Raw genomic sequence first — 26,516 nt, forward strand, 5'->3', positions numbered from 1 at the left:
CCCAGGAGCACATGTTTTGGTAATGAGATACTGAAACTGATGTACTTGGTACACTGAACACCTTACATCTGACCTGTGGATAGGCGAAGGAGGAACCTAGCAGGCATACCCTCCATCCACCTGCTTTTCACTCCGATGGAACCACTTGCAAAGAAGATCAAGAGAGAATGGCCAATTAAGGGTATAATATTGGGTGGTATGATGTTCTTTACCTATGCATGCAGATTACATGTTACTGCACACAATGAGTGTAGATATGCATAAAACAACTTATGGGTATAATTGAACAATTTAGCTGACAGTACTGAAAAACTTAAGTTTGGGAAGTCACTCTTTTTTCTACTGATGCAGATGTGTTTCATGGGGCAGATGTCTTCTTGGAGTTAAAATGAGAGAAACCAACATTTATATAGATAGAAGTTTATATCTACCACAAAGACAGGAACTTCTGATCTGGTGACATAACTATCACTTTGCAACATTTTATGAGCTCAGTTGCTTTATGGAAACCGTTATCAGTGATGCAACAATAGCACTTTCTAAGATGCTTATTATCCGATGCCTTTGTTGCTTTTTTTTAACATACCATTTGTAATTCCATGTAAACTGTTGAGGGAACTGTATTCTTTGTTATTAGATATGATATGCAGTAGCAAACAGAGAAGCCTCTGCTGCCACTAGATGAGGGAGGACTGGATGGCTCTAACTTTGAAGTGCTCTACCTGGCATAACAGCTGTGGTGGGGGAAATATACCTGGCAATGGACAAAACAGAGGAAGCATATATCATGGAAAGGAACCTATAACTGAAATGATAGCATTTTCTTTCCAAAACCATTACAAATAGAAAGATAATGCCTGAGATGCTACCAGGGGAAATTGGGTCTAGAACTAACATGCACTTTGGAATTGTCACTATAGAGACTTCCCAGGTTCCAGCAGGTGGCCCATAAATTAAACATCAAAGACTTCATGCAGGCTAACATAGTAACTGCGGGTGACCTCTATGAAACAGGATACTGAAGTTCTTCAAGAATCTCATTCAATCATGTGGTGTTCAGTGTGGCAGCTCGTCACAAACAGTTTGCTCATCAGATCTGCTAAATTGACATAGAGTACAGAAACACAGAAACTTACAATGAACAAAGTATTGACAACAATTCTAGTGGGGGTGGACATACAAGAACAGCCTTCTCCCTGTACTCCAAGGTAGGAGAAATGACTAAGACCCAGTTGGCTGACTTGCAGTTGAAATGGTCTTGGATGATAGATAGAGAGATAATGACTCAAACTAGAAGAGAACATTTCCTCATATTCAAGAAATGCTTTGCTTTAATTTAGACAAATCAAACATGTTTAGTACATAATTGGTTACACCGTACATTCCACACGTACAAGACAAATACAGTAGATGGAAGGTTAATGAAGCAGGGTCCTACCACATGGTACGCAACTGTGGGAAGTTAGCTTTTAGGAGGGTGAGAAGTATAAAGAGCATAGTGGTGCATACAAGACCAAGGGAACAAGACGTGTTGTTAAGACAGAAGGACCTTATGGGGCATCTCAGAAATTACCTTGGACCATCGATGTGGTCATTGCAGTGTATGTCTATGACAGAAAAGATAACAAGATTTGATTTAGGCCTCTCAACATCATGGATCATTAAGCACCATTCCAATTGTAATTTGAGCAATGTGGTCTACATGATGATCTGCAAGTGCATACTAAGATTTATAGGGATGACCACACTAAAAGTGAGAATATCTATTAACGAACACCAGAGCATGTTTAGAACTAAGAAAACAGTCACCAAGATGATGCAATTTTTTTTTTGTTTTTGTAGAAAAATGACATTTTTCAATGTTCTGTGTGGTAAAAAAAAAAAAAAAAAAAAAATGAAATGTGCAAGACACTATTGATATTAGAACACCAAAATACAACAGGATAGGTAGAGGTATCAGGTTACCACTCAGCTTCCCAACCAACAATCTTTTCATATCAACAGGGGTGTAACCACTTGTCCCAGTATTCACCAAGGAGTCCCCCTAGCTTCTTTTGGGAGACAACTTGATGAGTGGGTTTGGCCTGCTTGTTGAAATGAAACAGAGGTATTTTACCACATATTAACACTTGGGTACATTCAAAGGCAAACTTTAGTGGTTGTTACAACCAGGAGCCCTTTAGGAATAGAATGGGCAGGGTGCTTCTGCAAGAGACAAGGTTTATAACATCTTTATAAGTCAATGCAATGATGGAGACCATTAAATATAAGTAAGTACAGAATAACCAACAGAACCCCCATCTGCTCAATGTTTTTTTTCTTGCCTTTTTTCTATTGCCTGCTGCTAGTATGGGCATCCGATGCAAGGAAAGTTTCCCCATTGTGACAATGCCCATCTATTCGAAATTATTTTATGGAAAGCTGATTAATAGAGGAAGGTTTAGGCAAAGGCTATGGTAAGTACGAGCAGATTAATGATGTTCACATCTGCTTGCCTTTATAGTGATGTAAAACATCAAGAGATGTGACTCTGTAAAACCAGGAGTAGGGGATTCTCTGAATAAGGTGGGCGTATTGGGAGATAATTGTGTGTGTTGATTAAATAAAGAAGGTCTTCTTTGAATTCGGGGGGGGGGGCGGGGCTGCCATAGAAAAATAGAGAGGAATTTTCTCCTTTTCATCTTTATCTTTTTTTTAATTTTTATTGTTATGTTAATTTTCTTTCGGTCTATGTAAATACATTTTGAATATGTGGTATATGTTAGTTGATCTAGAATAGTGCAAAAAGTAAGGTGTGAGTTAACACCTTCAAATTAGAAAAATGTGTGAAAGTAGTTATATCAAATAAATTATATTATTTAACAATATGACTTCTATAGATATGTCTTCACCATAGGAGCAGTTGGGCACCACAAGTATGGAGCTTGTGAAGTAATCACAGTAGATTGAGAAGTCCAGGAAGGTAAACCCCATATCTGGGCACTTTGGGATCCGTAGATATCCGTAGATAGCCTATGACCCTTTTGGACAAGAGTGACCCTGACCTGATATATGTGAAGGACACTTAATTTGTTCCTATCACATTATATTTGTTTTTAAATATACCCTATCCCAGCCATAGTAAAGTTGGATTGTAGCTGAGTGATAGAGGCATATTTAGATCACTTTCTCACTTTCACTGATCTTTTTAGTATTTTTGTTCATGGATCCCTAATAGTTTCCTAGGCTTACGTGGAAACTACCCCCTTGGTTAGGGGGAGGAGGAGACCTCATGATGATGCTATTAGCTATGGGTACACCAGAGTAATAAATATACTTATGGTAGAAAATAGCTGGTGAGGGCCTCCCAAAAGACACCAGAGAGACTCCTTGATGAATACTAGGACTATAAAGATTGAACAGAGATGGATTTACAGGTTCCATCAGACTCAGCGAGTCTGAATAATGGAATACCCTGGTCACAGATTGGTTAGATGGAGGGCATGTAGGCTCCAGCCATGATGAAAGTGACTACCTGCCGTACTATGACCAACCCTCCGCTTAATGATTGTTAGGTGGAAGGTCTGGGCAATATCTTCTATAATGCTGATTGAATAAGTATACTATATTATTAATCCTGCCAGTATAATTGTAATACAGCATGGAAGGAAGAATACCTATAGTCCTGACTACCACCAGGTCGAGATCACATATCTAGACAAGTAAGAGGAAGATAAATGCACAAGCTATCAGAGCAGCTCAACCACATAAAGGAGCCTACGACCACAATTATGATTATGTTCACATTTTTGTGTCTAGAAGACGAATAGGATGACACTTACATAAGCATGGGGGAATGTTTCAAACAAAACTATTAAACTATAGAGAAAATACTGTATCAGTATTCAACGGTGGCATTACATTCTAATCTGAGTTGGTGTGAATGAGAATTGGGGAAGTCATGAAAGGGAACTACATTTCCCATATTACCCTACCATCATGGAACCCTTGGCCCTAATTGTGAATTTGTTCACGTTGAGTATATATAAGAACAACAGTACAACAGCTCAAATGAAATTATGAAACTATAAAGGAAGTATCATGCCAGTAGTCAGGTGTGGCATTAGAGTCTGATTTGCATTGGCGCAAATTAGAAGTGTGGAAACCATTAACGGGAAATACATCTCCCATAGTCCCATGTCATCTGGATGCATGAGGAATGACATGTAATGCAGTTGTAACGCATAACACCATCTTGGTTTTCCCAATAAAATGCTAATAGGTACTAGGCATACGATTAGGAGAGGAAGTGCACCAATGGCAGCTGTAGGTTACCAGTGGTAACCTGTACCTTGATGAAGTAAGACAGGGCTGCTGACAATGATGTAAAGTCTGAATTAACAAATACAGAGGTCTACTGAGGGGCTTCTTATTTTTTGCATGCATATAGCTAACGCTTTGAAACGCAGTATGTGTGTGTGTGACAGTAATATATAACTAAGCGTATGCCATAGTGGGAGTAGTATATGTTTTCTCACCTTACAGTGGTGGTGTATGATAATGGTCTTTGTTGATCAGTTTTACACAGTGTGTCTCAGTTCATTTTTTTGTGTACAGGAGGGCCCTCATCACATCATCCTGCTATGATCTAAGGTTATAATGTGATCGACCACATGAATGACTAACAAAACGTTGGTTAAATTAAAATGTGGCCATTTAAATCATATAATTTAAGATCTACCTGAGTCGGGCCTGAATGTACAGGTACCAGCACCAGCACCTATTTGTGTACTGCCATGCATACATAGTGAAATACCTAATGTATGTACCAATTTTCCAACATAGGAAATTTTGATGCCCGATAGGATTTGTTTATGGCATACACGATAGAGCAGTAGAGATCATGGGCTTGTTTGTGAAATTACAGTAGTAAGACAGAGAGAAATATTTATACCAATCAAATATATATTTTGCCTTGATGATTTATGATCTACACCTCTTCTGTCGCACAAGTGTGTTATTAGAGGAGAGGTTACTCCCCGGTGTGACTGCTTGGTAAAAACCCAACAAGTTTAGGGTGAAGATGGTGGATGGACATATAAGACTTATTCTTACCTGCATTCACACTTTAGAGCAAAAAGGTCAGATAGTAGGGGTACCTTTGACTGCTCTGGCGAAGGCAATAGACGGTTTTGTGAGGGATCTTACATAGGCCGAAACACGTTGGCAGATGATAATTTGAGAAGATGGTCGAAACATGGGCTTCCGGTACCAGTCTCATGTACATTTTTAATCCAGCCATGTGTTCCCAATAATAAAGGCAATGCCAGGGTTTACACTGAGGTTGTTTCTGATAGGTATCTGGATCCGGCATATGGCCAGAAAACATTTATTCTGATATACCTCCCTAATGAGGTTGAAACAACCATGTTAGTATCATTTTAACTTGGTGAATCAGACTGGCCAATAATGAAGCATTGTAGGAGGCTGGCCCTCTAAGTAGTGTGCAAAGCTAGGCACAATGTGCAGGGGGTCCAGGCAACCACACGTTGGTTTCCAGAGGCAAAAACTAGATACCTAATGCTCATATTTTCTTCGGTAGTTGGGTCGAGCAGTTAGGCTAATCTTGGTGAAGTGCAAAGCATTTATTGTACTCACAGTATTAATCATGCATCTCACACATTCAAAGGAATACCTTGAGACCAATTTATAAAGATACTTCAGCTTGTTATATAAATTTTAAGGCTAAAATTATCAAAATTCGTTAAGTACTTTTTAAGATATGGATTTTTAAAGTTTTAATAAATGCAGTCCTTCTGTGCACAATTACGCACCATAGGAATCAATAGGCAGTCCCTTTTAAAAATGCATATAAAACCACACAGTTGGATTACCTAGTTCAGCTTTTGCAGGTCAGTCGAGGTCGTCGGTGGGCACACTGTGTCAGCTGGAGAGGTTTTGGTTGCTCCCGGTTCTGGCGGGAGCAGCATTGAAAAGTCTCTTGCAGCAGGTGCAGGTCCACAGAGAGGGACCACTTGAAAAGTGTCTGTTCTTGCCAATTTAACATGGTGCCTAGGGGCCCCCTTAGAGTGTTGAGGTCGCAAGGAGTGAGGGATCCTTGTGGCACATCTGGTTCCTCATTGCAGGGCACAGGGCGGCCGGGTGCAGAGCGAGTTGGTGATCCAAGTGCTGTGCGCAACGGAGCCCTTTGGAGCTGGAGGTAAGTCTCTTTGAAGGCTGCTTACAGGACAATGGGGGCACTCTAGTGGGAGTTACAGGGTGTTCCTGAAATCCCTCAACTGGGGCTTCCTCCTGATCCTTTTTCAGCTCTGGGGAGCTGGTTTTCTTGTTGTCCGACATCAGCTGACTGGTACCCAGGGTATTGATGCAGTCCGACCACTAGGGGACTCAGTGCCACCAGTCTTGGCACACTTGTAGGGTTTGTCCTGGTGGTTGTCAGGGTTTTGTTGGGTCCAGCAGCACTGCAACTTCCAGTTCGGGAGAAATCAGCCAGTCAGTGAAGAGACCCTCACTAGGTTGTTGGCTCTTTGTTTGTTGCAGAGTGGTGCCTCCACTCTGGAGGGAGATCTTGGGTGATTGGTGAATCCTGGAGGTCCTCTGGGTTTCTTGAGGTTAGTCCTGTGCCCAGCTTCTCTGCAGTGGTGATTGTCAGGTCCTGGGTGCAGCAGGCAGGGATTGGTGCCTTTTCTTGTGCAGCAGGTCCACAGTTCTCGTGCCTTGGTTCTTCTGTGGGCTGGTCTTCTTTGTCCTTTAAAATCTGATATCTCATTCCAGGGATGCCTACTGAATATTGAATTTAGTGGGTGTTTTAGGAGGGAACCTGGTAGTGTCCAATGGGACACTTACCTCTGGGTGGCTACACCCACCATAGTGACCACTTCCTGATTGACTACTTTCCTTCCGTCTAAAATGGAGAAAAATGAAATGGAGGGTCCACTTCGCAGGCAACATCTTATGGGTGGTGCATGCCAGGTAGGGCCACTCTTCCTACCCTTTGTGAAGTTTCCCACCTTTGTTCTCTCCAAAAGTGGGAGTTTTCAAAGAGGGAGGCCATCTGCTGCTAGCAGCAGGCCTGGGTTTGATTTTCAAGGGTGGTAGCCCTTTGAAGCGCAACACCAGGGCAGTGCATATTCCTGAGGAAGGGGGTGTTAGCTCCTCCACCCAGGAAGGGCATTGTCTTACAAACCAGAGAGACAGGGCTCTCCCCCAAGGTTTGTATATTGGCTGTCTAGAGGCGGCATGCTGGATATAACCAGTCACAACCATGCCAGGATAGTTAACTTTTGCAGGGGGCACCTCTAAGGTGACTCCTGAGTACATTTAGAGATAAATACAATACAGGCACCAGTTTTAATTTATAATTTTGAGTTGTTTTATATCAAACAATCCAGGGCTTAGAGTGGCCATCATGCAGCTGGGAAACTCATGTTGACCAATGTCAATCAATCAATCAATCAAATAATTTTGTAAGCACACTACTCTCCTGGTAGTGTCTCAAGACGCTGGGGGGGCGGGGGGAGCGGGGGGTAGAAGCCGGTTACTGCTTGAAAAGCTCAAATGTCCAGCACGTGTATTAAAATGGCTGCTCTGTTCACTCACTATGTCCCAGGATTGGCAAGGACACAGTGGGGGCATATTTTTTAGATGCAGCTATGTCCTCACATATTATATGGAGCACCCTGAGAGTTATAGTTACTGGAAAGAACTCCAAGTATGACTTCTAAATTTCTATGGTTTTGTATGAGTACATTCAGGCCCTAACTATAACGTCCTTGTCACCTTTGTTTTTTTTCAGTGATACATATATATATATATATATAAATATATATATATGCATATCACTTTTGTGTGGTTTTCCTTGGAGGGTGATCGTGACTCCAAGAGAAACCACACATATGTAAAAAATAAATTATGCCCCATAGGGGGTCGACCCATGTCAGGAGGGCCGACCCTGTCATTTTCAATGCGCTTTAAAAAAAAAAAAAGTTTTTATTGTTTTTCACCCCCTGGGAGCGTGCTCTCACCCCCACAGGGGAAAGCCAGTCTTTATTTTAAACAAATAATGCCCCCGTGGGGGGGCGCACTTACATGGTGGCCAACCTCCCAAAACAAGATCCTTGGGGCCTAGGGCCATTTCCTGCATGTAGTTTGAAGCTGCGCTGCGATCCTTGGTCAGGAAACGGTGACAGGAAGGCATCAGTGGAAAGGGGAGGCTCTGCCCTTTCTATCGATGCCTCCCTGTCATCTTGGGAGGTCATTTTGGCCTTTTTCCACACCAGAGTGGGGAGAGGATGCTCACCTGCTCTTCCGATCCTCTAGTGGTGAAAACTGTGATGTCAGTGTGCCTCGCGGTACGCTGATGTCACAGATGGGCAGAGGGTGGAGTGAGACGCAGAAGCTATTCTGTATCTCCTCAGGGTTTTACAAAAAAAAATTCCTCCCATTCCCTGTGCTTTGCATCAGAGGATTTTCAAAGCCCTCCTTGGTGAGGGCCATTGGTTGTGACCTGCACCAGGGAGTGTGTCCGTGTAATGGCCATTGGCCATCACACGCATTAAAGGGCTTAAGGCACTTTGGCCCTAATTTCGACGAGAAACCGCCGTGCTGAAGACCGCCAGCGCAGGCGGTTTTCCATGCAGCGTATTATGACAGCTGGCAGCCCTCCATCCTTTTTGGACGGAGAACCGCCAGCAGCCATACTAGCGGTCGGCGGGGAAGTGGAGGCTGCTCCACTTCCACTGCCCGTCATCAGAACATCGCCCACCGAATCACGTTCCATGATTCGGTGTGGCGGTGTTCTGGTGACAGGGAGCTGGTGGCGGAGCAGGGCCATGGATCCCGTCCCCTCCCGGAGGATCAACGGACAAGGTAAGTTGATCGTCCGTTGGGGAGGGTGGGGGTTGTTGTGTGTTGTGTGCGTGCATGGGGGTGTGCGTGTGAGAATGTAGAGGGGTGTGTGAGTGTGTGTATGCATGCGGGGGTGTGTGTTGTGTGTATGGGAAATGTGTGCGGGTCGGTCTGTGTGCATGTCTGTATGTGCGCGGGTATGTGTTGTTGCAGTGTATGTGTGCGTGTAGGGGTGTGTGTCTGTGCATGTTGGGGGTGGGAAGGGGGTGTGTGTCTGTGCATGTTGGGGGTAGGGGTGGGGAGGGTGGTCTTGCCACCTTTGGGGGTGGCAGGGGGTGAGGGTGTGGGGGGGAGGACTCGGGTGGGGGAGACCCCTATTAGTGCCAGGGAAGGAATTCCCTGGCACTGATAGTGCCTACCGCCATGGATTTCGTGGCGGTTCCAAACCACCCAAAATCCATGGTGGTATGCAGGGTCTTGATACCACCGGCGGTCTGGTGACGGCCGCCGGGCTGGAGACCGAAGTCTCCAGCCCAGCGGTTGTCACTGCCCTGGCGGTCGGAGTGGAGAAGTGGCGGATGACCATGGCGGTAACCACCATGGTCATAATTAAAAATAAAATTCCGCCGGCCTGTTGGTGGTATTACCGCCACTTCTCCCCCATCCGCCAGGGTTGTAATGAGGGTCTTTATGTCCTTATGAACTTGCACAATTGCATCCTGAATTATACTAATGGATTACTTATCTTAGTTGCCTCCCTTTGAGTCAAGCAAGTGGGGGTTGTATTTTGATGGAGTCTCACCCCTGGAGCTGTGTTGATTTATTAGTATGATTGGACTAAAAGGTTAACTTGCAACTGCTGGGGCTAAAAGCACAGAGGGGCTGCTGGTTTCCTCCCTGGGCACTCCCTGCTTGCTACTTCCAAGTTTGGATAAATCTGTATCAGAATCCTTAATACAGCCATTCCAACTCTTATTAAGTCAGTGATCATCTTGTTTGTTGCAGATAGCAGGTATGCTTGAACCCATCCCTGCGGGGTCATATTTGAGTTAAGGCTCTGGAGTGTCCTTGGCTGGAGAATTAAGCACATTAAAGACAATGTCACTGAGTGAACTCTGGGTGCTGCCACACAAAACCGCACCACTGAGCATACTGCTGGAGAAAAGTAGTGACATATGCCTTTGTAGGCTTTTTTAGATCCAGACACATGCTTGGCATCCTTGGCAAGGAAGGCCATTGTTTGTCCTTCGAGGAAATGCATGTTTTCATTTGAACTTGGAGTTAGGTTCTGTGGAAGATTACTTTTATTTACTTTGTGCTTGCTCAAATATGTTGTACTTGTTCGCTGCTTCCTTAGTTCATTAATTGCTTGAGCATGGGCTAGTAGACGTAATGAACTCTGGGTTTGCATCATAGGTTAGCCTTGAGCATTGATTAAAAGCCCTGGAAACTTCTTCAAAGAAGAGATTTGTGGTCACTAGGACTAATTAACTGAATAAGCTCAAAGACCCACAAGTGGAGCTTTGTCTGATCACATGGCTGAGTCTTACAATTTTGCACCTGGTTAAAGAAGCAGGATAATTATTTCCCAGCTTTGCTACTTAAATGGCTTCTGAATTTAGAGATTCAGATGTCCGGCATTATGAGTGCTGTGGTTTGGCTTACAGAGCTTCAATGTCAATGTAAGGGAAAAGGAAGCAGCAAGTCATGCCGGAGTTGCCAGCCAAGGATTTGAGTGATATACAAAAGGCAGGAAGAAAGAAGCTTCTCCAGTCCTCACCACCACCCCTGAGACTGCCATCTCCTGCACCAGCCCCCATTTATGAGGAGCCTGCCAACAATACTCCCAACCATTCCCCTCTCCAAACTCTGCTGGCTCACCCTAATCCACTGACAGCAGCGCAACAGCCAAGATGGGGCAGGATGGGACAAACATACCTGGACAGCAAGGGCGCAAGGGCCGCACATGGGAGAGCAGACAGCAACCAGGCAGGGGGGGACAACCAGGCAGCAGGGGCAATCCAGGCAATGTGGGCATAGGACAAATGAAAGTTTAGCCCCCTCACTATCCCTCCAGTCACCCTACAGGAGTACCCCTGTAGCACAAGCACCAACAGTCTCATGGAGATGGGGTAGGAAGTGCAGTAGTGTGGCCAAAGTGTGGAGGCCCTGAGGAGTCATTGTGGGGGCAGCTTTGCTTAAGCCATCTCAGTTGGGTGCTAGCCAAAAAGCCAGTACAGCCAAGCAGCAAGCGAGCATGCGGGTCTGTGAACCCATGGGTGATGGGAGAAACGAGTCTACTTACTGCTACCGAAATCACCATCTATGCTCTCTGCTCTGAAGCTCTGCACTGCCCTGCTCCCAATTCTTCTCCCAGCCTCCACTTCTCATGACCTCCAAGCACTCCGAGCCTCCAACCTTCATCACACCTCCATGTATCCATGTCTCTGCACAGAGGGCCTGGAAAAAACAAGTATTTCTTTTTGGGTAATGGATGAGAAGTTAAATTAGATTTACAGGTCCCATATGCTCTGATCAAACATTTTAACTATAATTCATACTACGGATTTTTGATCTACCTTGCTCATTCACTAGTGCTCTGTGGAGGGTGTCTAGGTCCCAGTCACCCAGTTCAATATTGTTTTCCATGGATGTCCTTTGATTACCTTCTCATCCCTATGTCATATTTCAGTCCTTCTGTTGTAATCATACACAGTATTTATTTTCACGTTAATAAATTGGTCTGAGAGTTTTAACATATTTGTGTCTTAGATGTGATGTTTGTTTGGTATTGATGCATAAAGGTTTGTTAGAGGAAGGCCTTACTGCATTTGCCAAGCTACCGAGAGTAATCTCAGAATTCATATGAACTTGTTTACTTAATAGAGCTAACATAGCTTTGCATTTGTGAGATCTCACCCACAATTCATATCAACGAAATATTTTTCAGTTCATCAATCCTGTTTCCTAAATTATTTTCTATGCACAGTAAAGGAACATGCATTCCAATCAATGTTTAAAATCTAATGCTTTATGGTGGACAAATACTAACCTTCCCATACCCACATTTCTAAAAATGAACATGGATGGAGTGGAAATGTGTTAGTCGATATTCAAATCATGATTATTGACAATGTGCTTGACTATTACAGATGAAAAGATTGGAAACAGACTTCCTAAATTTGACGACAGGAAAGAATTACACTACTCTGAAGCTTTCATTAATGAAGTTTTTAGACACACCTCATTCATGGCATTTCCAATACCCCACTGGTAAAAAGAATATTTTTTTAAACTACTTTGGTCTCTGTAGATACATCATAGGAAATGTAATTTGTTTTCTTTTTGTCTTTTTTATACTTTAATTAGCTAATGTAAATGTCAAAGTAAAGATTTCAATTATTGCAGTGCCATACAGAAGCGGGAACTTTAAGGCTGTAATGCCTTGGTAGACTACTTGTAGGTCAAGGCTAAGCCATGAATTTTCATTCCAAAAGAATGTTTGGTTGTATGACTGAATATCGAGGACAGAAATATGGTGGTGCCAAGGTATTGTGGCAAAAATATCGAGGACCAAAATATAGAGAAGGTAAGTGTATATACTTAAGTATAGAGATACTTTTCTAAACTCCACATCTAAGTACCTTGAAAATATGTATATTGTCACGGTACATGTGCAGATTACTGAAGATTACAGATCTCTGTAGTTGACTCTCAGGCCCTGATTTATACTTTTTTGCGCCGCATTTGTGTCATTTTTTTACGCAAGAGCGGCACAAACTTACAAAATACAATTATATTTTGTAGGTTTGTGCCACATTTGTGTCAAAAAATGACGGAAATGCAGTGCAAAAAAAGTATAAATCAGGGCCTCCATCTTTTGAGTTTTCAAAGCAGATTAATTTGCCATTAATGCTAAAAGTGAAGGTTTATGTAGTGCAAATTGAGAGTGGCCTGTAAGTAGGTGAGACTATGAGGTGTACCACTAAAATATTGTTCTGGTGCAAAAAAGGTGAACGTCTATTTGCAAAAATTCTGTTGCTTGTGTGATAGAGAGTAGCGCAAACAAAGTATACAGCAATTAATATAATAGAAGGATTTTTGTACCAAAGCATAAATATAGGAAACGGATTATGAAACTATTATCAAATATGTTTACACAGACATTGCTTACACAGCATTTTGAATGCACAATATAAAGCTTACCAAATTAGTTCCAGTCCTTGAAAACCTTTTAAAAAAGCAAATTGGTTTTACACTAATTTTGTTACATAAGTAAAAAGAACTGAAACAAACTATGTTTGACTCTAACTTAGGGCCTGATTTAGATTTCGGCAAATGGGTTACACCTTCACAAATGTGACAGATGTGCCGCCTGCGGTATTATGAGTACCACTGAATATAATGCACTTGTAACACTATAAAGGGGATGGGCATAGCTTGGTCATTAAAAATTGTGGGGTGGGTATGAGCTTCAGATTTTCCAATAATCATGCTGGCATATGAAGTAAAAATACATTATACTGGTGCAGGGCACACAAGAGGCGTTTACGGGGTAGTGGAAAGTGCAAAGAATGCAGATTGGTATGGATACTAAGTAAGGGGAAATACAGTATTTTGTAAACTTACCAAAATTTTTGAGGACTTTCAAAATAGAGAATTGGAGAGTGTGTGTGTTTTGTTTGTGTGTTGGTAAATATTTGTGGTGAAATCTGACAGACGCCTCATCATACCAGACTGTAAGCACTTATACCCAACTATTTACCATAAACTAAATTTATTAGGGGGTGTAACGCTCCCAAACGCTCCCCCAAAAGCTATACCCCTGTGGATGGGACACCCGTCACATTTGTGACAGACTAACCTGTCCGTCAAAATCTATATCAGTGCCTTAATCACTTCTTTTCCACTTCTCAGTAGATAAAGGGAAACAGATACAATGTAGTAATATGGAATCGGTTTGCTATGTTCCGCTCTTGTTCTCATTTAGCTTGAGGCAAATACTTTTGTTCCATTCCATATTACACAAGCGACAAGCGTTATGCAAATTAATTTGAGCTGCTCTTGTCAGCAGTAGGGTGAGAGCGCCAACATGTTTCTCTTGAGCAGGAGACGTCAGTGTAGGAAAGTCCTCCTTTTTGCCTTGGTCACCCCCACACTTTTTGGACAAGTACTGGTGGTTACTGACTCTTGGCTGTGCCCTGGGTACTGCTCACCAGTCACAGGGCCAGTGCTTTGTGTAAAGTGGATATGCAAATTAGGCTAATTATAATTGGCTAAGTCAACCTACCTATAAGTCCCTAGTATATGGTAGGGCATGTAGGTTTAGGGACCCCAGCATAGGTAGTGCACCCATAGGTGCACTGCTGAGGTGCCCAGTGTCATTTTAAAGGCAGGCCTGCCTTGCTGGCTGCATTTAAATTAAAGTTATATGCAAATTCTTTCGAATTAAAAGTAGTTCCAAAGTCTTAAACTACCTTATTTTTACATATAAGTCACCCCTAAGGTGTGCCCTATGTGCCCTTAAGGCTGGGTGCCAAGTAACTATAAGCAGGGACCTTATAAAAATAGTTTTATAAGCCCCGGTGAGGTAAAACAGCCAAATTTGTTTTTCCCTCATTGTAGTGAATGGCCTTCATAGGCTAGAATGGGGAGACTTTTATTTAAATTTTAAAAGTCCCCTTAAGTAACAGATACAAAGAGTTTACTATCAAATTACTTGTTATAATAAATCCCACAACTTCCAGTTGTGGGATTTAATATAACTTGTTCAGGTAAGGATTTTTAAACTTTACCTGAAAAGTTGCCAACTTCAGCCCTGCATTGTTTTTGCTGCTGTGCTCTGATTGGCCAGCCTGTGGCAGCATGGCCAGGCTGCCTTGATGAGGTGTGAAGTGGCCTGGCTTCACACAAAGAGATGTGCCTGTGGGAGGAGATCTCCCCTCAGCAGATGGTGAGGCAGGAAGGGGAGGGCTGCCAAACCGGTCTTCAAAGGCAGAGAAGGACATTTGGAGCAACCCAGCAACACCCCCCACATCCTGCAAACCCAGACAAAATAGGTGCCCCCTTGATTAGATTAGTAAAGGGCAGGAGAGGGGTGTGTTTAGGATTTGTAGCCACACCAGTGGGTGGGCTCAGCCAGATGTAACCTCCAAAAATCACTTTTAGCCATGATGGATTTTTGAGGAATGTTGCTCCCTGGGATTGATTTTTGCCACACTTCCCAGGAAGGGGTCATCACAGGGGGAAGGACCCTGCACCTGATTGGAGAACCAGGATCCCCTGTTTTTCACCCAGGAGCAGGGATAAAACTGGCAGACCTGCACCCACACCTCCGAATCCCTATCAGATTCCAACAAGGAAGAACTACAGGAGAAGAAGGACTGCCCTGCTGGACCCCTGACCTGCACCTGGACACTGCACTCTGGAGGACTACACCAGCTGCACACTTGGGCTTCACCACTAAAAGGACTTTACCTGTCTTCTACTGCTTCAAGAAGGGACTCCCTGTTTGCTACAGATACAAAGGAGCTGCCCAGAGTCCTCTGCATCAAGTCCTGCAAGCAGAGCCCAGCTGACCAGCGTCCAGTGGCCAGTTGAGGATTCTGATAAGATGCATTCTGGGAATTGTAGTCCCAACTCCAAAGGAGCAACTCAGAGCTTCTGGAAGCTTGGATCAAGTTGTGGACACTTCAAGGACACAAAAAGTACCTCTGGAAGAAGATCCAGAAGTTTGGAGACGTTTGGAGCAACTCCATAAGTTGAAGAGGTGCATTGTGGGAGTTGTAGTCCCAGACCCCAAGAGGCACACTAGAGCCTCTGAACCCTTGGCTGGTGCTGTGGACCACTTTCCTAAATCAAATACTTCTGAAAGTAAGTGTGACAATGTTACCTCGTGTGTGGCCTGAACTCTGGACTTTGTTCCTTTGCAGTGTGACTTTTGTGTTATTTTAACCCTTTGAGCGCTAGTTGCTTCTATGCGCTAGAAAGCATTAATTCTTTAAACATTCATATTTCCGGTTCCCCTTATCCAATTGTATTTGTTTTGGTGTCACTTTAAAGATAAAAATATAATCTATTTTTATAAATTGATTTGGGATTTTTAAACTGTTTCCTGTGCTTTATTTAATTACTGTTTTGTGATATGTGAATGCTTTACACTCTGTCTCCTAAGTTAAGCCTTGTCGCTCGTTGTCAAGCTACCAAGGGTTGAGCTGGGTTTAATTTACTGAGACCGAACTGGACCTAAGTGGAGGTTAGTGGCCTATTGCTAAGTGTAAGTACTTACCTGCCCTTACCAATAACCCATTTTCCAACAGTCAGTCTCTGGGAGAAAACCTGAAGTCTGTGACCTTGCTGTTGACAGCTACTGCCATTGACCCAGAACCTCACAGCGCTTTTTGGAGCCAATTAAAGCAGGAAAGCTGCAGTTACACTGCACATCAGCCAGATACCTTTACAGGGGAGTGCAGTGAAGCTGGAAAGCTGCAGTTTCACTTTACAGATAACAGAGGTCCTTACAAGGCAGTGCAGTGGAGTTGAAAAGCAGCAATTGAACTATATTTTTGACACATTCCCTCATAGGCAACATAGGACTGTAGTTGCCTTGAAGGAAGGACAGATGTCCTTACATGAGATTATACTGCTGTGGGAAAAACTGCTGTTGCGCCAAACGAATAGCTGGAAATAGAAGTTGGTATTGAACAAATACGTTTTACTTGCTTCGTAAGGTAAATCCAGTTTTTCCTTAGCTTTTCAGATGCTCCAATAAGCATTCGTCTAGTAAACAGGTGTGATGTTTCTATCGGGCATGCATTAGCTGTATGAATGTCAAACCTATTGACTTTGACAGTGCTTTTGATAGTGCTTTTTGTAACGGTCCCTGCTGCTAAATGAACACATCTACGCATACATTTTATGAACTATTTTATTGTGAGGCATCGTGTTGCTTCAGTTCACATTTTTTACAGTGAGAAGTAGAAACCGATTTCGTATATACGTATTGCAATACATGCACTTATGCTTTTATTGCACATTTTGTTTTTCAGTACAACAGAAGACACCGTCTTAAATGGATATTTTATCCCAAGGAAAACAACCATCTTACTGAATTTTTATCAAATAAATCATGATGAGTAAGTATCAAACCACTAATAAGTTTCCTTTTTCATTGGTTCAAATGTCTTACATCACAAAGGCAGTAGACACATTTAAGAAGTTAATATTTTTACAGTGGATGCTATATCCACTATTATAGATTTTAGAAAAAATGTATACACACATTTCTTGACAGCGTCATGTTTGCATTTCCTTTCAAACTATTTAAATGTTTCATGAAAACTCTATCGAAACTGCAAAATCAAAAGTGAAACTTAGTACTGATGGCAAATGGTGTCTCTATTTGGCAAAAAATGGAACGATTCTGGTCAAACCGCTTCTTTCCCTGTGTCTCAAATTGTAATTCATAAATCGAAAATAACTGGAGTGTGCTGTCTACTACTGTCCCACTTACATATTTCTGTCCATCAAATCCTGAGTTCTGTAATCTGGTCTCAACAGACCACACCCTCACTAATATGTCTGAACAACATTTACTAATGCATGTCGTGTCAAAAAAGACATGTTGTTCAAGACAATTACACAGAGCTCAAAGGCGTTACTGCTGTTTCCTACAGCCAAGGTCTTAGGCTATTTCAATAGTTATAGTGAGGAAATCAACTAATTTAGATTGAAAATAAAGAGTGGCCACTTCTTACCTTGCAGTAACGCTACTGCGTAGAAATTTAGGGGCAGATTTATACTTTTTCATGCAAAACTGCATTAGCGCAGTTTTGCGTGAAAAAGCATAGCGCCGGCTAGCACCATTCCAAGATGCTGACAGGGCGCCATATTTATGGAATGGCACTAGCCAGTGCTAATGCCCTGTCAGCGTCCTTAGAAAGGATGCTAACAGGGCTGGGGTGGCGTAGGGGAAACCAGGGCTTGCGCGCCGAATTATGGTGCTACACCGTTCAGAGGCAGAAAAATTGCCTTTAAGCAGAGTAGCGCCATTTTCTGGTGCACAACCCCCATGGACTTGGCTCCTGTCTTAGTAAAGACAGGAGCCATGCCCACCACCCCTATGGTCATGCCCAGGGGACAGATGTCCCCTGGGCATGGCCATTGTGGCGAGCGCCATACAGGGGGCCCCAAGTCAGGACCCCCGAGCGGTGTTGGAGAAAAGAAATATATACTTACCTGGACTTACCTGGGATGGGTCACTCATCCTTAGTTGTCCTCCTGGTGGGGTGGGGGTGGGTGGGGGTGTCCCTGAGGCTAGGGAAGGGCACCTGTAAGCAATTTCCATGGTCTATGACCATGGAAATTGCCTGCAGGTCCCCTTGCACCTGCCCATATCCAGGCGTTAAATTACAGCTACTAGCAAGCTTAGCACCATTATTTAAGGACCCCATCCCCTGTGCTGGATTTTAGCACGGGGATAAATATGGCGCAAAAGCCATATCGCCCTTTTCTGGACGGGAATCCCTACCTTGCATCTCAATGACGCAAGGTAGGTTTTCATGTCCAGAAAATGATGTTAACTCCATAACTTTGGCACTAGACATGTCTAGCGCCAAAATATAAATATGGAGTTAGGTTTGGGCTGAATTAGCGTAAAAAAAAAAAAATGACACTAATTCAGCCCAAACCGAGTAAAGATATGGGACTTAGTCCCAGAATTACCAAGATTGTGTGTCATGCTTTTTGTAACACCACCCCAATGCAAAGTCTACTGGAAGGATTTACAGATTTACATTCAAACACAAATCAATATGTGCATTGGATTCTAACCTTGCGCTATTTGTTTTAAGGGGTATTCCATGGATTGTGCCGGGACATTCCCTTGCAACCACCCGTGGTTGTGTTACGAATCCTTATCTAATTTAAGAATTGCAGACAGGGATTGTGTGCCAAAATCCTGCACCTCCCTGAGGCAGTCACACCTAGGAAAATTTTATAATTTCCCCTCCTTTTTCGACAGAGCACATACATAGAGGGAATGACTTAAAATTAGGAGCGTAGCTTCAGGGGGAGTGTTTGGGGTGTTACCTCCCCTGATAAATATATTTCAGGGTAAATAGTTGGGTGCCAGTGCTTTAAGATGGATATTGTAAAATGATGGATTTCACAGGGCATTTTTCCATACACACAGAAAAACACACAAACGGCATCTACACACCTAAGGGCTGCTTGATTCTAAAGAGGAGGGTGGACCTTCAGGTTGGTGGAAAAGGTATCCCGTCACCATTGTGAGAGTGCTCTTTTCTCTAACATTTAAATCAGCTACTTAGGGCCTGATTACGAGGCTGGCACTCTTGAGACTGCCAGCCTCGGAGTGACAGTCAGGACTGCTGCAGCTGTGGCAGTCCGACCGCCACATTACGAACCTGTCGGTCACACCGCCATAGTACCACTGCCTCCGCCAGGATTGGTGTTCCAGACAAGCTGATGGTGGCTGAGTTTGTAATCAGCCAGGGCTTCACTGTATGCAGCGCAGCCCTGCTGATTACGACCTGGTTCCCTGCCAGCCTTTTCATGGTCGTATCACTGCCATGAAAAGACTGGTGGAGAACACGTGCAGGAGGCTGCAGGGGGGCCCCTGCACTGCCCATGCACTTGGCATGGGCAGTGCAAGGGTCCCCCTGCCCAGCACCCTCACAATGCTCACGAGCCTTGCAAGGGTGATGGTGCACCCAGCTGCGGCAGCATTGCCGCTGGCTCGATTATGAGCCTGCGACAATGCTGCTGCCACATTCCCGCTGGACTGACTGGCCGTCAGCCCAGCAGAAAAGTCGTAATGGGCCCAGGGTGGGTAGCCAGCATGGCTGCAACCTCCCTGCCGGAACTCGTATTGAGGCCCTTTGTCATCATGTTGAATTAATACTCAAAACATAAAGGATTCATTTGCAGCATACACACTGTTAGACCTGACAGCCTTAGGGTGGTCATCCCTAACTTTTTGCCTGCCTCCCTCCACTTTTTAGATGCTGTTTTTGCTGGTTTGTGGTTGCTGCTAACCAGTGCTAAAGTGCATATGCTCTCTCCCTTTAAACATGGTAACATTGGACCATACCCAATTTGACTATTTAATTTACTTATAAGTCCCTAGTAAAGTGCACTATATGTGCCCAGGGCCTGTAGATTAAATGCTACTAGTGGGCCTGCAGCACTGCTTGTGCCACCCACTTCAGTAGCCCCTTACCTTGTCTCAGGCATGCCATTGCAAGGCCTGTGTGTGCAGTTTTGCTGCCAATTGGGCATTTAAAAGTACTTGCCAAGCCTAAACCTCCCCTTTTTCTACATATAAGACACCCGTAAGGTATGCCCTAGGTAACCCATAGGGCAGGGTGCTGTGTAGGCAAAAGGCAGGACACGTACCTATGTAGTTTACATGTCCTGGTAGTGTAAAACTCCTAAATTCGTTTTTACACTGCTGTGAGGCCTGCTCCCTTCATAGGCTAACATTGGGGCTGCCCTCATTCATTGGTTGAGCGGTAGCTGTTGATCTGAAAGGAGTAGGAAGGTCATATTTAGCATGGCCAGAATAGTGATATAAAATCCTGCTGACTGGTAAAGTTGGATTTAATATAACTATTTTAGAAATGCCACTTTTAGAAAGTGAAGCAAAACACAAATGATGGACGGAATGCAGAATCAATCAAACATTTACCCCCAGTCACAGATCTGTGTTTAATCCATCAATTATTTTGCTCACCATGCCAACCCAGTTTGAACCCAGCCCTATGCAAGTCAGTCTTGACCCTATTCCTCATGGGAACGGTCCAGCCCGAACTGCCAGGACAGGTCCTCCCTGGACTGGAAACAAGCATCCTGGGACCGGTTTCAGGGTTTCACCCTTCATCAGCCAGGCTAGCTTGAATCCAGTGGCATAGTGAGCCCGGGACCCACGTCTGGGCATACCCGGCGCACTTATGGAGACAAAAGCAAAGCAAAACTCAAATGATGGACGGAATGCAGAACCAATCAAACATTCATCCCTAGTCACAGATCTGGGTTCAATCTGATGGATTAAACCCAGATCTGTGACTGGGGGTGAATGTTTGATTTGTTCTGCATTCCGTCCATCATCTGTTGTTTTTGCATTTGTTGCCCCAAGTGGGAAGGGTATACCCAGACGTGGGTCCCGTGCTTGCGCTGAAGCACTCTAGGCCACTCAAAAGAGTGCACTGCTGTGACAAAACCTAAAAAACAAATTAGGTCCAGGCTCACAAAGCAGTAACAGGTGAGCCTGCCCATTTAACATGCCTGTGGTGGCACAAGAGAAGGGGCATCAAAATTATTTAATCACAGACAGCCCTTTCATACCATTCTAGTTACACTGTTGCAAAGGTGCATGCTTTGGAGAGAAAGCACATGTAGTGATTAAGGATACATATATGAAGTGATTATCTGTGGGGTTCCTCATTCTGTGTGTTCGTGGATGATTGCACATGCACAATGACTGGAAAGGTGTAACAGATGTACTGAATGTATGCCAGTGGTTGCAGACCTTGGGCACCAGCACTCATTTTTATGCATCAAAGCTTATTTTTCAAAAAAGAGCTTGACCCTGGACAAGGGATAAGGGCGGACACTGGAGAAAGGAAAATAGGAAAACAGTGACAAAGGAAGACAGCAGGGATGGAGAAGAGCTTGCAATAATGAAATAGGAGACAGAAAGTGGAAGATTGAGGCATGACTTGAAATCATAACTATATAGCCTTGGTTTTCAGGAATGGCAACCTCACTAATGAGCTTTAAAAAATAAACCTTGAGCAAAGAATGGGTTTTATTCATTTTAACAAATGAAGAACTGTGTAGGTGGTGTACCTGGGCATTTTCATCTAGGCCAGCAAATACTTTAGCATCAGCTCAGGAAAAAGGCAGTCTATAGTCAAGGCAATTGGAATAAAGTGATTCTGCAAACTCAGTGTTTACCGAATCATTACAAATTTACCACACTTCCCACAATCTACAAACTCCAGAACAAGGTGTAGATTTCAACAAAAATGGCTAGATCAAAGTTTTTTTTTTGTTTTTTTAAAGGAGGAACATCTGTTGCATAGAATATTAAGTAGAGTAAGCTTCTGTGTTGGCACTGCAATTTAAATAATATACCCCACTCAGAGAACTCAGATGCTAGCTTAATTAAAGCAAACAGTAGTAATTTCTATACAACAAAAAAAGAAGGAAAGCAAATTATAAAAAAAGGAACTTTTAAACAGAACTTCAAGTTAAGCAAATACAAAAAACTGCTATTTTGTGTGGTGCTTTCAGAAGTAACTTGAAAACAACGCTCTCTTTTCGCCCTAGTTGTAGTCAGAAACTAATTAAATCAATAACTTTACTAAAAATAGATTTTCACTCAAAATCACTACAATTTTCAATAAGGTAAATTAATGACTTTGGAGAGTTAACGTTTTTACCAGTCTGATGAAATCCTTTAATCCCCTTCACCGACAAAAAATGGGACCTTGTATAATATAACCTGGTACTCGTGAAAAGCACTTTAACACTGTTGGGCCAAGTTTGTGCTATATAAAAACCTAAATAAATAGGGTTAAAGTGTTGGGTGAGGCGCAACCAGTCTACCATCTGAAAACTCACTGTTCTACAAGTAGTGGACAACTTTTAACAATACAATGTGCACTGAAGCAATTGGAAAGGGTATTTTGTGTCTGGGTAAAATAAATGATGAACTCAATTCAAGGAAGCTACTGAGAGTACACAGACCGAGCTAACATCCTCAAGGTTCGATTACAAGGCATAGGAAAGTACCCTCTTTTTTGCATGCTACCCCCAATTTCTGCCTGATGTCAGTGTGTTTTTGACTGTGTCACTGGGATCCTGCTAGTCAGGACCCCAGTGCTTATGGTTTATGGCCTGCTTGTCAATGTGTTCCACTGTTTGCTAAATTGTTACTGGAGTCCAGCCAACCAGAACTCCAGTGTGCATGCTCTCTCTGTTTCTAAATTTGTCACCACAGTTTAGTGACTCCATATTTCACTCCAAATTGTCACACTGGTCCCCCCTTATAAGTCCATAGTATATAGGTACCCAGGGCATTGGGGTTCCAGGGGATCCTCATGGGCTGCAGCATTTCTTTTGCCACCCATAAGGAGCCCATGCAAAGGCTTCTTCAGGACTGCCATTGCACCTTGTGTGAAATAATGCATGCACAGCCATAGATACTGCACTAGGTCACTAATAAGTCACCTATACATCAGGTCTTCCAACCCTGAAGGCTGGGTGCTAAGTACCTGTGTGTGAGGACACCACTGCACTAGCAGAGGTGCCCCTACATCGTCAAGGCCCATTTTCCCTGACTTCGTGAAGAAGGGTGATGCCATTTTACGCATGCACAACATATAGGTCAATACCTATATGTAGCTTCACAATGGTAACTCCGAATATGGCCATGTAAGGTGTCTAACAGCTGAGAATTGTACCCCAATACTGATTCCAGTATTGGTTTTACAATCCCATGCACTCTGGGGGCTCCACCATGGTCCCCCAGTACTGCCAAACTAGTCTTCTGAGATTTTCACTGCAGCCCCAGCTGCTGCCACCTCACAGACAGGCTTCTGCCCTCCTTCGGCTTGGGCAGTCCAATCCCAGGAAAGCAGAACAATGCATTTCCTTTAGGTGAGGGGTTTTACACCCTATACCTTTGGAAATAGGTGTTACAGACATGGGATGGGTAGCCTCCCAGAGCCTCTGGAAATGCTTTGAAGGGCACAGATGGTGCCCTCTTGGCATAATCCAGTCTACACCGGTTCAGGGACCCCCAGTCCCTGCTCTGGTGTGAAACTGAACAAAGGAAAGGGGAATGACCACTCCCATGTCCTTCACCACCCCAGGGGTGGTGCACAGAGCTCCTCCAGAGTGTCCCTGGGTTCTGCCATCTTGTTTTCAGGATGTTCAGGGAACTCTGGGAGCATCTGAGTGGCCAGTGCCAGCAGATGACGTCAGAGACCCCTCATGATAGGTGCTTACCTGGTTAGGTGACCAGTCCCCCTCTCAGGGTTATTTTGGGTCTCCCCTCTGGGTGTTTCTTCAGATTCAGATTGCAAGACTACAGCAGGAATCCTCTGCATCCTTTACTTCATCTTCTACTAATGGATCAATTGCTGACTGCCCCAGGAACGCTACACAACTGCAACAAAGAAGCAAAGATGACTTCTGCAACTTTCTAACTTCAGCTCCTGCCAGCAACTGCAACAGTTTCCAGGTCATGCATCCTCCGAGGACTGCCTGTCTTGAGCCTGCACCAGAAGAACCAAAGGAATCTCCTGTGGAGTGACAGAGTCACTTCCCTGCTTCAGCAGGCACCTCTCTGCAGTGACGACCGGTGGCTTGGACCCCCTTTTCAGATGAAAGATGTGGGTCCAGCAACACAGGTGGTGGACTAAAGTGACTCCGCCAGTCCCACCGTCCAGCTGTTCAACTTTGTTGGAGGTAAGAGCTTGCCTCCCCGCGCAAGACAGTACCCCCGTGCACCGCATGACGTGCAGTTGCTAAGGCTTGTGTGCTACCTTCCAGAAAGTTCTTTGCGCACAGCACAGCTTAGGCCCCCAGCACTCCATCCTGCGATGCACACCTTCCTGAGTCGTTTTCCGGTGGCGTGGGAATCCTTTGTGTCGTGCTGCGTGTGCCTTTATTTGCACCTCCTTTGTACCCATGCTGTGGGACTCCTGTGCGCGCTGCGCTGCCTAGTCTTCTAAGGGCTCTCCAAGTTTCTGAGTGCCTCCTATGTCTCCCCCTCCTGGGAAGAGGCCACCAGGTCCCTTCTGGTCCCAGGCAGCGCCATTTTCAGCTAACCGCAAGCTTTAAGGGTGCCAAGGCTTGTTGGCTGAATCCAGTGACGTAAACCAGACTGCATTCATCCACCCGGTGTGTAATATATTCTGCACCAACCAGGAACCCGCATCTGTCTTCTTTGGTGCAATACTGACTTTGTCTTCTCACCGGTGGTTCCATTTTTGCACCATCATTCGGGTTAGAAGGGGCTCCTGTTCTTCCTGGACTCTTCAGTGCTTCTTGGAATTGGTCCCCTTCTTCTACAGGGCTTCAGGTCCAGGAGTCTATAGTTGGTGTCTTGCAGTCTCCTCTGGTTCTTGCATTATCTGCTATCACGACTTATAGTGTGTTTTAGGAAACTTTCTGTTTTTTACTCCTGCTTTCCTGGGCTCTGAGGTGTGGTATTTTACTTACCTTTGGTGTTTTCTTAGACTCCCAGCACCCCTCTACACACTACACTTGCCTAGGTGGGAAACTGACTTTCGCATTCCACTATTTTAGTATATGGTTTGTATTCGGTCCGTTGCAACCTATGATGTTATTCACTATTTGCACTATTTTTCTACTGTGTACTTACCTGTTTCTGGTTACTAGTGTATATATTGTGTGATTTACTTACCTCCTCAGGGAGTGTAGCCTACAAAGTATTTTTGGCATGGTGTGACTAAAATAAAGTACCTTTTTTTTGTAACACTAAGGGGCATATTTATACTCCGTTTGCGCCGAATTTGCGTCGTTTTTTTCTACGCAAATTCGGCGCAAAACTAACGCCATATTTATACTTTGGCGTTAGACGCGTCTAGCGCCAAAGTATGGGCAAATAGCGTAATTTTTTAGCGTGAACGCCTTCCTTGCGTTAATGAGATGCAAGGAAGGCGTTCCCGTCTAAAAACAGACGCACATAGCGGTGCGTGGTATTTATGCTCCAGGGCAAAAATCACTCCCGCGCGGCAGGCGGCGCAAAAAAATGGCGCAAAGCACGAATAGCGTGAAATTTTAACGCCTGGGTCAGGGCAGGCGTTAAAATGGGGCAAACACACCTGTACTTAATCAGAACACACAGAACAAACAACAGAGCAGCAGAGCAGCAACAGGGAGACATGGAGGTGCTTTTTCTTCAACGTGCACGTAGACGCAGAGCCCTGCAGCAACAACAGCAGCCACAACAACAACAGCAGGGACCCCAAAGACAGCGCAGAAGGCAGGAGAGGATATTCCGCCCACGAACAACCCTGCATGGCCTCAGGGAACGAGACATCATCCAGAGGTACCGGTTGAACTGGCAGGCCATTCAGCAGCTGCTGACAAATATTGAACAGCAATTGGCCCCCACTTTAGTGACTCCACGCACTATCCCAACCGAAACAAAGCTGCTTGCCGTACTTCACCTGCTGGCAAGTGGCTCGTTTCAGACAACTGGTGCCCTGGTTGGTGGAATCTCACAACCATCTTTCTCCGCATTCCTGCCTAAAGTACTGGATGCCATCATTGGACTGACACCCCGCCACATCTGCTTCCCTAACACAGTGCAGAAGCAGCAGGAAACAAAACAGGGGTTCTACGCCATCAGTGGCTTTCCGCACGTCCTTGGTGCAATCGACTGCACACACGTACGCCTTGTGCCACCTGCTGCGAGTGAACAGCTCTACCGCAACAGGAAGCACACACATTCCATCAACGTGCAGGCCATAGTCGATCACCAAGGACTGATTAGCAACATTGTGGCTAAATATCCTGGGAGTGTACATGACGCATTCATCTTCCGTCACTGCACCATCAACCAACACTTCCAGGATGGACGGTATGGCAATGGACTACTTGTTGGTAAG

At 44.2% G+C, this 26,516-nt stretch overlaps 1 protein-coding gene across 1 annotated transcript in view; it reads left to right on the forward strand.

Moving 5' to 3' along the window:
• LOC138287954 (cytochrome P450 1A4-like) overlaps nucleotides 1–26,516 on the forward strand; it is a 167,859-nt gene that overhangs the window by 121,126 nt on the left and 20,217 nt on the right. The window contains exons 6-7 of the mRNA XM_069228995.1: nucleotides 12,000–12,120; nucleotides 16,896–16,982. Of these exons, the coding sequence (XP_069085096.1) occupies nucleotides 12,000–12,120; nucleotides 16,896–16,982 (208 nt within the window). The remainder of the gene's footprint in view (nucleotides 1–11,999; nucleotides 12,121–16,895; nucleotides 16,983–26,516) is intronic.

The sequence above is a fragment of the Pleurodeles waltl genome, chromosome 1_1 (assembly GCF_031143425.1).
Source record: "Pleurodeles waltl isolate 20211129_DDA chromosome 1_1, aPleWal1.hap1.20221129, whole genome shotgun sequence".
Classification (NCBI taxonomy): domain Eukaryota; kingdom Metazoa; phylum Chordata; class Amphibia; order Caudata; family Salamandridae; genus Pleurodeles; species Pleurodeles waltl.